The 13,289-nt window shown below is 45.2% G+C and overlaps 1 protein-coding gene across 4 annotated transcripts in view; it reads right to left on the bottom strand.

Moving 5' to 3' along the window:
- The window catches only part of NHSL1 (NHS like 1), a 192,229-nt gene that overhangs the window by 112,078 nt on the left and 66,862 nt on the right, over nucleotides 1-13,289 (bottom strand). The window contains exons 1-2 of one of the 4 annotated variants that reach the window (XM_084890651.1): nucleotides 2,025-2,241; nucleotides 1,399-1,641 (exon numbers count right to left, since the gene is read on the bottom strand). The exons of 2 other annotated variants lie outside the window; for them this stretch is intronic. In XM_084890651.1, coding sequence (XP_084746777.1) covers nucleotides 1,399-1,600 — 202 coding nt within the window. In that variant the 5' untranslated portion in view covers nucleotides 1,601-1,641; nucleotides 2,025-2,241. Of the gene's footprint in view, nucleotides 1-1,398; nucleotides 1,642-2,024; nucleotides 2,242-13,289 lie in introns of those variants that run through there. One more of the 4 variants, XM_084890653.1, reaches the window with a different exon arrangement.

Genomic DNA, 13,289 nt, shown 5'->3' with positions numbered 1-13,289 from the left:
ATAAAAATAAAAAATAAAAAAAAACCACAAATCTTTGGCAAAGGCCAAAGGAATAAAAACTACACCCTCCCGCAACCACAGCACCGCTGTACCCACCCTGCTAACATGTTTGCTTCAAGCATTACAACCCATCCATTTCCTAAAACCACAGCTTATGCCTGATTTAGAAAAGTAAAGTTCACGGACTTACTGAACTACACAGCTCCCGACACAAGGCCCAAACGCCTCTTCTACGCCTGGCAATTACACAGCATGGGAGACGAAAACCTGTATTTTTAAGCTCAGGATCAGCGGACCATAGGCTCCTGGACCCAATAAACATCTGACATCTTCAAAGAGCGTCAGCTCGCCCCCCGTGTGCCATAGCTGAACAGACAAGAACAAATGCTTCACACACATGATCCAGGAAGCAGGGCTGTGTTTGATTCTCCGTCCACGGAGTATAATTCCTGTACACACACACACAACTTAGTTTATTCTCTCACATTTCAGCAGTTTTGTTTCCCCCAAAGAAGGGAAAGAGCAGGTCCCTGAAAGAGACTAGAGAGTTTCTTTTGGCAAGGGAAAAATGCAATCAACAGAAAGCACAATCCCGAGGAATGTCTGCACCAGGTTCCTTTGTAATGCTTCAATAGTGCTCCCCTATGGGGCTTTGCCACGGCACCGAATCGAGAAACCATGTTAGGGGCTTAACAATCCGGTCTACAGCAAGCAGGCTAAGAGGAAGAACTCAAATTCTAAATATAAAAAATAGGGGGTGTGTTCAGAAACGCGGCCACGCTTCCTTCTCTGCCCCGGGGAACTGGTATTTCCCCCTCACCTGAAGGAAGGCAAAACATGCTAAACCTGAAAACAGAGAGCAACACTGGTCTGAAAAGAAACTTGAAAGAGATCCAGAAACTCCTTTTGGCTAAGCCCTTCCTCCGTGAGTTCATGTTCCTTGATGTCACCCAACACCTGTTCAATTCAAGCCTTCCAGGGATTGTCAGTCTTCTTTAAGAAGATGCACGGGGGCTTATCCATGATTCCCAGCGTTTCCTCGGGGCACTGTTTCAGAAAAGAGCTCCATGCAGAAGCTTCCTCCTGCGATAGAGGTTCACCATTGAACTTTTCACCACGTCACATGATCTGATGGGGGGAGAGAGGGCTGAGGACCGATAACTGCTATTTTATCCTTCTCTAAGGGGCACCCCCTCAAGCTGAATCTAGCTGGAGGGACCTGTCTATTATAGACATGTAAACAAATGAATGACACTGAATTCCGACACAAAACACACCCAAAACGCCTCACGAGGCCAAAAATCGTGAAGGGACATCACTGCTAGAGACAAAGAATTCTACATGGCACACTTAAAAAAAAAAAAAAAAAATGTTTAAACGAACAAAGAATCAAGTCACCTTTCCTGGGCTGGGCTCTGTATATCCAACGCTCATCGTCCGCCTCCACCTGCTGCCCGCACACGGAGAGCTCCCCGTCACTGCGAAACAGCCTCTTTGTCTGCCTGGACAGCGAGGAGAAATTCACCCAACTCACAGCACGTGAGAGCGAGCCCGGGCTGGACCTGAGTCTGAAGGAAGCTGAAGAGCCTTCCTTTTTCATCTTCTTTTCACATCGAAATCCGCTCTAGACAAAGGACAGCCCTGCAAGCAAAAAGCTTCTTTTTTAAAAAAAAAAAAAACAGGTCCAGGTCCTTTCCACGAGCCTGCTCCTTCCCACTTACTCAGACAACGCTGAGGGTCAGGCGCGGATGGCTGTATGCAAAAAGACTGTGTCTCTGTCATTCAATGACAAAGAAAAAGGAAATGAAGGGTTAAAAAATATTTTTTTTTTTTACTCCAGCCACATGGTGCTACTTGGTTTCTAGAACATTGATAGCCACACACACCAGAGTAAAATTAAAATACATTAAAAGGAAAAATTTAAAAAACCAGGCAGGGTGCTCCTTTCAGGAACACTTGTCAGGACTTAGTGAAGAGCAGAACCAAAGCACTCGGGCTCTCTGCCGTGCACCTAGCATCCCAACCTGTAATCCTACTCCGCTCCCAGGCATCTTTCCTCGCACGGGCAGAGAGCCAGCCGTCCGTGAGCTCCTCGGCTGGAGAAAGAGATTCCACGTCCACCCAGGCACCCGGCTGAGAGGTCACTGCACAGGTGGACTTGGGAGAAGTCGAGCTCAGCGTGCAGCGTCCTAAACCGCCCCCTCGCCCTCTGCCCGGGCCAGGAGCCGGCAGGATCCACAGGACTCCACAAACAATAAAACAGGCTGCGTGGCCAGCGCTTGGATTGCAGAGCAGGCACTCCTGTGGAAGCCGATAGGCTTTCCCCGCACTGCAGGCACCTCATTGGAGCCGGGAAACCCCGCCTCTCCGCAGCCAGCACTTCAGAGGCAGCTCAAACTTCTGAACTCCGGCAAAGCTCAGAAAAGCAAGTCCATGCAGAAAACAAGACTTCGGGGATAAAAATCAACCACGTGCTGATTATTAGACCACACCTCCCAGGGTGGGGTTTTGAGAAAGGGTTTCAAAAAAGTATAGAGTGACAGACACATCCAGCCTTCCTAGGTGGATTCAGGAATGTCATTATCCAAAGAGGATACACCTGACCCAGCTCTTCCTTCACTCCCTGCTTTCAGCAGAGGTGAAATGCGGCCATTCTTGCACCTGTCATGGTCTCTCCTCTCTTCCTTGGGCAGCCAGTGTGGGGCTAAGGACCCTCTTCTGCTTGCCCCCTGGCAGCCCACAACCCCAGGGCCATTCCTCACTAGCTCCGAATGACCTTCCTCTGGGGAGAAGCCATGCTAACAGCAATTAGCTGCAGGCTCCAGTCCCCAGGCCCCTATGTAAAACCTTAGTCATGACATGCAAAATCCCTACAGCCACAGGCCAATGTAATTCCAAAATTCCGAGGAGAGAGGAGCGTTAAGAGTCCCTGCAACTTTCCATCATAAACTGGCATCCCCTCTCCAAAATGTTATTCAGTGTGAGGCTAATGAGCAACAGGTTGAGAACTGGGTCCATCTCACTTCCCTTTACTGTGAATTGAGCAAATATATCAAAACTAGCAAACTGCAATAGAAAAGAAACTTGTGATTTTAAAATTATAAAAGTAGGATTTTTAACTTATAAAATATTAAGTATACTTTATGTATTAAGAATCTTTTCTATATAAAAGTCATTTACCTACAATTCATTGAGGTTTTAAGAGAAGGGCTCTACTAGCTACCAGGGTTGGGACACTTGTAGGAAAACACGGAGTGTTCCTGGGGTGGAGCTCACACCACCACGGGGACCTCGACAGAGGACAGGCACTGGCCTGAAGGGTAAAGCCACAGGTATGGACTCAATTTAGAAGTTAAAAGGGTCCTTAAGAGATCATGTTGTTTAAACCCCTCCATGTACAGGTGGGGACATTCAGGCCCAGAAAGGTATGTGGCAACCGAACGTCACAGCAAGGAGTCAATAACGGACTAGGTCATGTCAGACACCGCTGGGCTGAAAGCATCACCACTCACCGGGGTTGCTAGCTGCCTCACCAAGCACCCTGGACCTGCTTCCGCTAGTTCACTGGAGTGATATCTCCACTTTGATCACTCCACATGTGTCAAACACAAGGCCCGCGGGCCAAATCCAGCCCGCCAGGCCTTGCAATGTGGCCCGCACTGCGCTGTCATCACTGCACTCCGCTGTCAGTTTATGACATTGTCAGTTTATGACTGTTCAGTAAACCATTCGGCCCGCGATTTAGGCTGGATTTTAGATTTTGGCCCCTTCTCTGATTGAGTTCGACACCCCTAAGTCTAGCACAATGGAAAAACTATATAAATTATGTATAGCACCTGGCTAACATCAAAGTTCAAACACCCAGTGTTCTTTATGTGTCAAAGGCACTTTTTAAAATATATATTTTTATTGATATCAGAGAGGAAGGGAGAGAGAAAGATAGAAATATCAATGATGAGAGAGAATCATTGATAGGCTGCCTCCTGGATGCCCCCCACTGGGGATCAAGCCTGCAACCCAGGCATGTGACCTTGACCAGAATCGAACCTGGGACCCTTCAGTCCACAGGCCGATGCTCCATCCACTGAGCCAAACCAGCTAGGGCTCAAAGGCACTTTTCAGAATCTATAATAATAAAAGCATAAAATGCTAATTAAACTGGACGTCCTTCCAGACGAAAGCCAGGGTCCCAGGTGCCAGGGGAAGAAAGGCTTGCTCTTGCACAATTTTCATGCATTAGGCCTCTAGTCAAAATATAAAAAGCAAAAAAGGACCATCGTGCTAGAAAATACATAAACATCTCAAATGCTGCTTCCCATTTCAGAGATTCACCACACCCATTCCGTTAAGGATCCACGGACCCCAAACAAGAAGCACAATGTCTCTTCCTTGATGTCTCCATTTTTAACAGAGAAATAACTAAGCTCTGAAATAAACCTTGTGCTGCTCTTTCTATACGGTAAGTGCTGTGGAGTGCCTTCCTCGGCTCAGGCTCCTCGGAGCACGCCCACCAGCACACACAATGGCAGAGACGAATGGATGTCATTAGCACCTGGTGTGCTTTCCTCCAGGACCACCTGTTCCTACACACATCTGGGAAAGAGCTGGGGGCGGGGCTGGAGGAATGGGTCCTGCCAAGCAACCAGGAAGGACACCTGTCAGTTCAGGGACCAGACTCCTGACTCTCCTTCAAAGTAAGTACACACTTAGGCTGATGTCCCAAAAACCTTAATGGGTTTCCCATTACCCACGAGACCGGTGGGTACATTTGCACAGTAACTAGCTCATCCATGTTTCTGTTCTGTCAGGCCATGATGATTAATACCTTTGTTTAATGTAAAAGAAGGTCGGATAAATTAACTACTGTGACAACAAGATCTGAGTTCCTGCGTGACAAGATAGAGCACAATGGTTTAAATCAGCTTTGGAGGAAACATGTAGATTCTAACTATCCATGTTCGATATGTATTCCAATTAGCTTAGAAGACCATAGCAGTAAGCGGGGTGCTTGAAAAGCTATTCCATTCATTCAAACTATAATTACTTGGCAACTAAGATGAACCACATTTTAATTACCTGGACTATCAATCCAAGGGCCCTGCACGTCCACCCCTCCCAGCCCAGGGTCGTGTCTGCTTGTGCTATGTACTAATGCTTCCTGTACATTATTGCCCGTGTTCCCAATCACCCTGCAGTGGAAAAATCCTGATTTTTACAATGTAATCTGTCTTTTTCAAATAGCTTCAGCTGTAGTCTTCAGTGTGATAAACATCTTAATTTAACAATTTCCCCCATGAAAATCTACACTAGAGAACACGCTTCCTAGACCTTTGGAACAGGCGTGCTGAACAGATTTCCACCCCATCCCTCACTGTGCAGTGCCTTCCCAGCTCCCCGCTCACTGTCAGGCTGTCAAACAGACACGTCTGTTGTCATCGTCTATGCCAATAACCGCTCTCTTCCTACCACGTGGCACAGCGGAGCTTCAGGCGTCGGGAAGCCAGATAATCCTACTCACATTGCAGGTGCGGGTGGGAGTGGAGGAGGGCTGACAGAGGGAAATGCATGCCTTTTGTCGCAGCGGCCTCCTGGCCAGCACCCTGGTCCTTGCACTTACAGGATGGAAGCCCACGGGCTGGAATGGCTGGGGGTCTACACCAGGTGTATTGAGTTCTTGGCCCTTGAGGGTGGAGAGAAGCTTACCACTGACAACTAACAAAAGGATAAGAAGTCGCCCTATATTATTTCAGGAACGATTTAAGTAACACACTAAAGGAAGTTCACTATCAGAACTGGGAGGCACCAGACTATCTCACTAAGGGAAGTTCCAGGATCACCTTCTTTGGAAATTCCCAATGAGTCAAATGCCCATTCATTTGGGAAGATTTATGTATGTTGCTACCAAGAGTCACAGGGATAGACTGAATACATTTGGAAGGTCCTTGCCAAAAGATACAGTATTTAATGTTGTAATATGTACCCATCCTTAAAAAAAAAAAGTTTAGCTCAAGCAGAAGTTTTTTATGTAATGAAAATTGTTACACATGACAGGACTGGATCAGACAAACCCCTCAGCCCACTCCGGCCTGGAACCGGTCCACCTGCCATCTGTGTAAAACGCCCGCCAGGAGTGGGAACTAATTTCAAGAAATCATCAGTTTCTTGGCCTCAGAGGCCACAAATGAACACTGTGACTTTTAATTTCCTTGTGTGCCTTTTCTGCCCTGACCCTCCCCTTCAAATCTGGAAGGAGGAATAGGAGAGACATAACCCTGAAGTCAGAAACCAGCAGAGAACAGGGCTAACATACAGGTAAGAGTTGGTGGGGTTGGCTGGTGTGGCTGGAGATGGGGTCCACAGACAGAACACTTATGAACAAAGACAAAACTGGGAAAAACAAAACAAAACCAAAAACAAAAACACATATACAGGAGTGAGGAGAGTTACTCTAAATTGTGTCCTGTTCTCGGGCAGCCAGCCCGGGCAGGGGCAGTGGAGTGTGCACCCTATCAGATTACCACATGAATCACCCGGACGACCCACTGGGACCTTTAGCTACTAGGACAGGGTACAGTAGGTTGTCCAACTGTCATCTCTTATACATAATTTAAGAGCAGACTTAAATGGAAATCTTTCTCTGAGGTAATTTGTACGCACTATTTGTAACTAAAAAAAGAAAACATTAACCTCAGTTACTCAGAAGTAAGTAAACCAATTCCCACAGTTCACTAAATCCCACTTCCCCATCCACCTCCTGGCCCCCAAGGGAGAGAGAAGTCACGGAAGACAAAGCACGGCCTCTTGCCTACTCAGGAAGGGCCTGTTTTCAGGGTTCCCCTCACCTACCACTGTTTCAATATTCAAAAGCAAACACTGCCCTTTCACTAAGCTCTAGCTTTAAGAGTCAGAAGAAGCCCCTTTCAATGGAATTAAAAGGATTGGCTCCCTAAATGGGAAGCTTAAAGACAAGCATTTGTGTTTATGGAGGATCACAGCCTAAGTGCCACCGTTCAGTGTCCTCGTGCCTGAAAAGGACGCCTGCACAGATCTGGCACTCTACGCCTTAGCCCCACGGTTCCCACGGGATCACTTGATATGGGGGCAATATGGCAGGGCACGCCTGCTCTCCCTCCCTGGGGCGGGCGCTCTGCAGGGGGCTGAAGGCTGCCCGGGACAGAGCCATCACCGACAGATACCTTGGACCGCAGAGGCTTACTTGGCATCAATAACCGAACATCCAAACTGTCCCAGCCTTAATGAAAATGTCCCCATCCAAAGGGTTCAGGAAAACCCCTAAAACTGATATATAGAAAGACCAAAATGAATTTACTCGCAAACTGAAATAAAATTCCAAATTAAAAATATATTTTAATCATGATCTCCTTTGTACTTGGTGCCTCTCCGGTGATCCTTATAATTATTTTTTTTCCTTCCTTACTCAACCAGTCCTTTGCAAACTTTGTTATGCACATAAATCATAGATCTTTTAAAATGTAGAGTCTGACTCAGGTCTGTGGCAGGGCCTGAAATTCCGAAGTCCTGAGAGGCCCCGGGCGCTGCCAGTCCACAGGCCACCGTCGAGCTAGCTCAGGGCTGGGCCAGCATGCTTCCCAAGGACAGGGATCTCACCTTCCATCCTCACGTCCCTTACACACAGCACTGAACAAATGGGGGAGAAAGACTTACCTCCTTCTTTTGATCTTAACATGGTTCTGGAAAAGGAGATACTGAGACTTCTATGGTGATCAGTCCTTTATTGCTAAATCCCAAAAAGGTAAAAGTAAAATTTGTAAACTGAGAAAATGTATATGTAGCCCAAATTAAAGAGTTAATAATAAATTCCATTATTCAGAGTTGTACTGCTTTACTTTGAGAAGGAAGAGGGTTGTTAACTGCTAAGCTCTATGATTTTTAAAATTTGTTAAACGGTCTACACAGCTTCCATCTCCCAAAACTCCAGAACCCAATGATCCTGCTCAGAATCACTGGGTTAAGAAACCAAATTAATTAACAAACCAAAATCAGAAAAGTAGCCACATTCTCCCTGGTAATCCGCACAGTCTGGGAATTTAGTGCCCCTGTGTGAATTTAGTTTTTCTGTGGCAATGGAAAAAATGTCTTACATTAGTTTTCCCTGGTACATGTTTAAGACAAAAAAATTTTCAGTCAATCTTAAGGGACCTTCCAAAGGGTTTATTCTATTTAGCTCTCTTTAAAACTTTATTCACTATGGCTCGATAGAGCACACTGAATATGTCATCTTTTTAACAGACATTTTATCAATTCAGCCAACTTTTATTGCACTATCATACACATGTTAAGTATTGCTGATACCTGACGAAACACAAATTGGTAGTTGCAAAGTAGCCAAGGGGAAGTAAGAAAAGCATAGGAAATATAGTTACTAATACTAGTGGTTTTTTAAAGATTTTTAAAAATTGATTTGAGAGAGAGAAAGAAACATCCATGTGAGAGAGAAACATTAATCAGCTGCCCTGATCAGAAATCAAACCTGAAACGGGGATATGTGCCCTGACTGGGAATTGAACTCTCCACTTTTTGGTGCACAGGAGGTCACTCCAACCAACTGAGCCACACCGGCCAGGGCTAGTCAGTAATATTGTGATAACTATAGATGGTGCCAGTTGAGGTGCATGAACTGCCAAGGGGAACTTTATGTAAAGTATATGACTGTCTAACCACTAAGCTATATACCTGAAACCCATACAAAATAAAAATTTTTAAAACTGCTAATACCTGTAGTGATTTCATTGACCAAGACAAATCATAGATGTAAAGATGTAAGTAAACAGAATTAGGCATAAAGTACTTACAATGCATTTATTGGTAGTACCCAGAAGCCAGATTCAAGAATGTCTCCTCAAACAACGGGAGACAGAAACATAGGTAGGTAGATAGATACTGTGTTCCCCCGAAAATAAGACATCCTCCGAAAATAAGACCTAGCACAACTTTGGGAGAAAAAATTAATATAAGACACTGTCTTATTTTCGGGGAAACAGGGTAGATAGATAGATACATAGACAGACAGATAGATAGATAGGATTATTGCAATTATCCCAGGCATTCCCAGAGATGGGCAAGTGCCCAAATAAAGGGAGCAGTTTATATTTATTGATCCAGGATATCAGCCAGACAGGATGATACTAAAGCATAAAAGACAGGACCCTGCCCCTGAAGAATTAAAATTTTTTTAAATGTTATTATTATTTTATTCTTTTTAGAGAAGGGAGAGAGTGAAAAAGAGAAACACTGATGTGAGAGTGGAACATTTCACTCATTGCATAAGAGTATTTTCTTTAAAAGCTTAACAAATTTAAGCTTTCTGGAACAGGAAAACATAACCGAACGTAAAGACAGCTTTATCTTCATGTGTTTTTCTCTTCAGCTCAACAGTTTTTACAGTCATGTGCATTGCCAACTCGCCAACCGGCCATCATCAAAATCTCTGTCACTAAAATCTCTAAATCTCTGTCACTAAAATCTCTAGGTAGGAATCTCATGTGATAGTGACTACTTCCGTTTCCCTGGGCAATCACATTTGTCAGTCTTCAAGTAATGAACTCATCTTGATGAGGAGAAATTTAGAAAACCAAGACCTAAAAAACACGTAGAACATTCAGAAATTTGGAGTGGAAGCATTTGCTCCCCAGGGTCGCAATGGATGTTCCATCAAGAGAGCCTTTGTTTCTGTGATACGCTATCCTGGCAGGATATATGCCAGCACGAAGAACCTCAAAGAAGGACGAAGTACTTCTACAAAATAAACACTAGACCCTTTCCGCTGCTGGCGGACTGGAGTGGCGGACAGAGATTGGCAGGCAAAGGGAAGGCATGAGTTACAGAGGTTCCCCCTTAGTCTCCCTCCCACCCCAGCCGTGTCCCCCTGAGATACGGGGAGCACTAAGACAGTGCTGCCTCCCAAGGCACCCAGGTGAGCAATGCCCTCGATTCTCATTCCTGTGCTCAAACCCCTGCATCACAGACGCCGGGAACTTTCTTCAGGTTGTGATAAAAACTAACAAAAAATGCTGGCGTCAATAACCGGTAGGTTGTGTTTAGCAGCAACAGCAGCAGCAGCAGCAGTAAGAGGCAGCCCTGGATCTGACAGGCCGTGAAGTAGGTGTGGCTGGAGGACACCAGGTCAGGCCAGAAGCAGGCGGTTAAAAGGAGGCCTGGGATTTACAGGAAGGGGATGGTGAGCTGGAGTGGGAGTCAGATTCCTCTTAGGGAAACAGTGATTCTACACCAGAGCTGTGAGGGTGAGAACTGTGCAGGCAAATCTCACCGAAAGGATAAAATCCTCAAGTAACTGCACATGGGTCCGTTGTTAGACACATTTCCCAAAGTGATGTGAGGCAATGAACGGTTCAAAGAGAAGTGTGAAATGCTGACAAATTAAAAGGAATGATTGCAAAAATAGCACAGGGGTAGCTACCTCATAAAGAATGACAGCAAAAAATAAATAGACAACTCCAAAATTCATCAAACCACACATAAACTGCATACACACACACACTGTGTGTGTATCCAGGCATTTTCTAATGTTCACTCTGCTGATAATTTTTCTAGGGAAAAAATTAATATAGGAGGAAAGCACCAATGTATAGCTTCATAAAACATACATTATTGGTTATAGCTGATAAGAAAATACTTAGCTAAATGTAAGTTACATTTCAAAATAAGAAAAAAAATGTGAATGGAGTCAAATAGTCTTTAATTTATCACGTTTTACAGTACTGCTTATTCAGCATGCAGCAATTATAGCAGGCTGCAGCCTGCATTTACCATCAGGTCGAATGCCATTACTTAAATTACCCGAGTCACTTAAGAATTAGCACACACGTATATGTTCAACCACTGCCAGAAAAGATGCCTTCTACAAAATGAGATTGCGATGAAATCTGAACAAAGTTCAAAATTGAATTTATCTTTCTAAGGCAGTGGTCGGCAAACTCATTAGTCAACAGAGCCAAATATCAATAGTACAACGAATGAAATTTCTTTTGGGAGCCAAATTTTTTTACACTTAAACTATATAGGTAGGTACATTGTGATTAACTTAATTAGGGTACGTGGTATTTTGTGGAAGAGCCACACTCAAGGGGCCAAAGAGCCGCATGTGGATCGAGAGCCGCAGTTTACCGACCACTGATCTAAGGGATGGCCTCAAACTACAGTATAACTAAAATAGTCTAAGAAGATGTTTTGCCACCAGCCTTGTAAAGATAGAAGAGAGGGACAGGGACAGAGGGGATGATGGGTAAGCGTTTGTCAGGACCCAGGGTCCAGAGCTGAGCACAGTCCCTGGGACACTGTAAGTCCCAAGGTTTGATGGCCTGTCGCTGCGCAAAGAAACACAGGATGATGGGCCAGGCCCAACGGAAACTGTATTAGTGCCTTGATTCTCAATCATGTGTGAACATCCAAATCACCTTTTATAAAAGACCCGTAACCGGTAAGTCATGCATAGATTGGGTTTTGGTTTTTTTGTTGACACTTGTATTTTTAAAAAGCTTCATGGTCTATGGAAAGTATACCCCGTTCCCCAATTAAGAACCATTAATCTTTGAGAGTGTTTATATTTTCATTATAGATAGAGCTAAGTTAGATGCTAATTCTGTGTTTCAATCAATAATATTCAAGAGGAAAAGGGAAAAAGAAGCCTGTCATTTTTCTAATTCTAATTTTTTTAAATGTTTAAAGCACATCAGTTACTAAGCATGAAAGTAGCCTTCTCTGAAGTTTTCTGCACCTGGGTGTCCATGGAGCCAGGTGGGGTCAGGGGCACATGCCCCAAGGACCAAGCAGACACTGCTTTCTAGACAGTGGTCGGCAAACTCATTAGTCAAAAGAGCCAAATATCAACAGTACAACGATTGAAATTTCTTTTGAGAGCCAAATTTTTTAAACTTAAACGTCTAATGCCACTTCTTCAAAATAGGCTCGCCCAGGCCGTGGTATTTTGTGGAAGAGCCATACTCAAGGGGCCAAAGAGTCGCATGTGGCTCTGGAGCCGCAGTTTGCCAACCATGGTTCTAGGCTGTAGGAAAACAAGTCCTATGCTTCCTGCTGATTGGTTAAGTTCCAGAAACCTGGGAGCTGAGGGCCTCAAGCTCTGTGGCTTTGTGGCCTGACAGGTACTCTCTAGAATTCTTAGAAATTAATTGTCAGGCTTAAGTCATGGGAAAAGTTAGGACCCAGAGTCAGGGTCCCACAACAGTGTAACATGATGATGATGATGATGATGATGATGATGATGATGATCTGCCACCACACAGAAAATAAACTGCTCCTGAGAGAGATAAAGCAGCTTTTCTAGTGTGAATCCTGCCTGCCCTCACCATGGCCTGGAACCGCCAGCATCATCTACCCACAGCACAGACCCAAGGCACAGAGAAAACACTCTGTGACATTAACACGGCAAACGGATCTCTCAAAATGTGTTGTTGTTATTAACACCCGGGCTGGAGAAAAGCTCCAGAGAGGAGGAAATTAACGCTGTCCGATTTGCAATATTAAGTGTAAAAGGTTCACGCTGAGCAGATGGCTCTATCAGAAATAAGAGCTTGCCTCACCGAGGCGCCACTGAAACTTGCGTGTGAAACCCTGTCTGACATAAGCGGCAGTCCTTGTCCTCAAAGCACCACACGGTTTGCCTGTGGTTGGCCAGCAGGTGGCAGAACAGAACAACCTAACCTCCGTAAAGCCCAGCAAGAGTGTATTCAAACACTGGCCCAGAGTGGGTTAAGAACCAGTGGAGGATCCTAGAAGGAACCCTCATAAAATAAAAACAGTCAAGTATCCACTCGCTGAAATTACCTACAGCGTAAAATTCAGGTGTATCTTTTGTACCAATGCTGGCCTGCACGGGTGAGGAGCTGAAAAAGCAGTACCACAGAGGACAGTGTCCAGCCCTTAAGAGACACCCAAGGCGCCTACGTGTTTCCCAAACTTGCCCCATCACTGACATGATCAATGGCATGGGGGTGCTCATTAAAATACAGATGCCAGGGCCTCGCCCCAGATGCACAGAATGCCTGGAACAAAGGGCCCAGGAATCAATTCTCTGGGGGACTCATCAAGTCCGGGGCTCGTGGCTGTGTGCTAACTCCCTGAAGGGCACGTGTGCTACAACCTAACATGCGCGTGTCGTGAGCTGGGCGCTGTCAGAACCTGCCCACAGGTGGAGTCGCGTCTCAAGACTGGGCCAGGTCAGCAGCATGCAGCTGGGCAGCACGAATTCGCCTCCTGCCGCTCAGCATAGG

The sequence above is a fragment of the Pipistrellus hanaki genome (genome assembly GCF_964339955.1).
Source record: "Pipistrellus hanaki genome assembly, chromosome: 7".
Taxonomy (NCBI): domain Eukaryota; kingdom Metazoa; phylum Chordata; class Mammalia; order Chiroptera; family Vespertilionidae; genus Pipistrellus; species Pipistrellus hanaki.
Note: the sequence above shows the minus strand (reverse complement) of the source record. Positions and strands in the feature narration are given on the sequence as shown.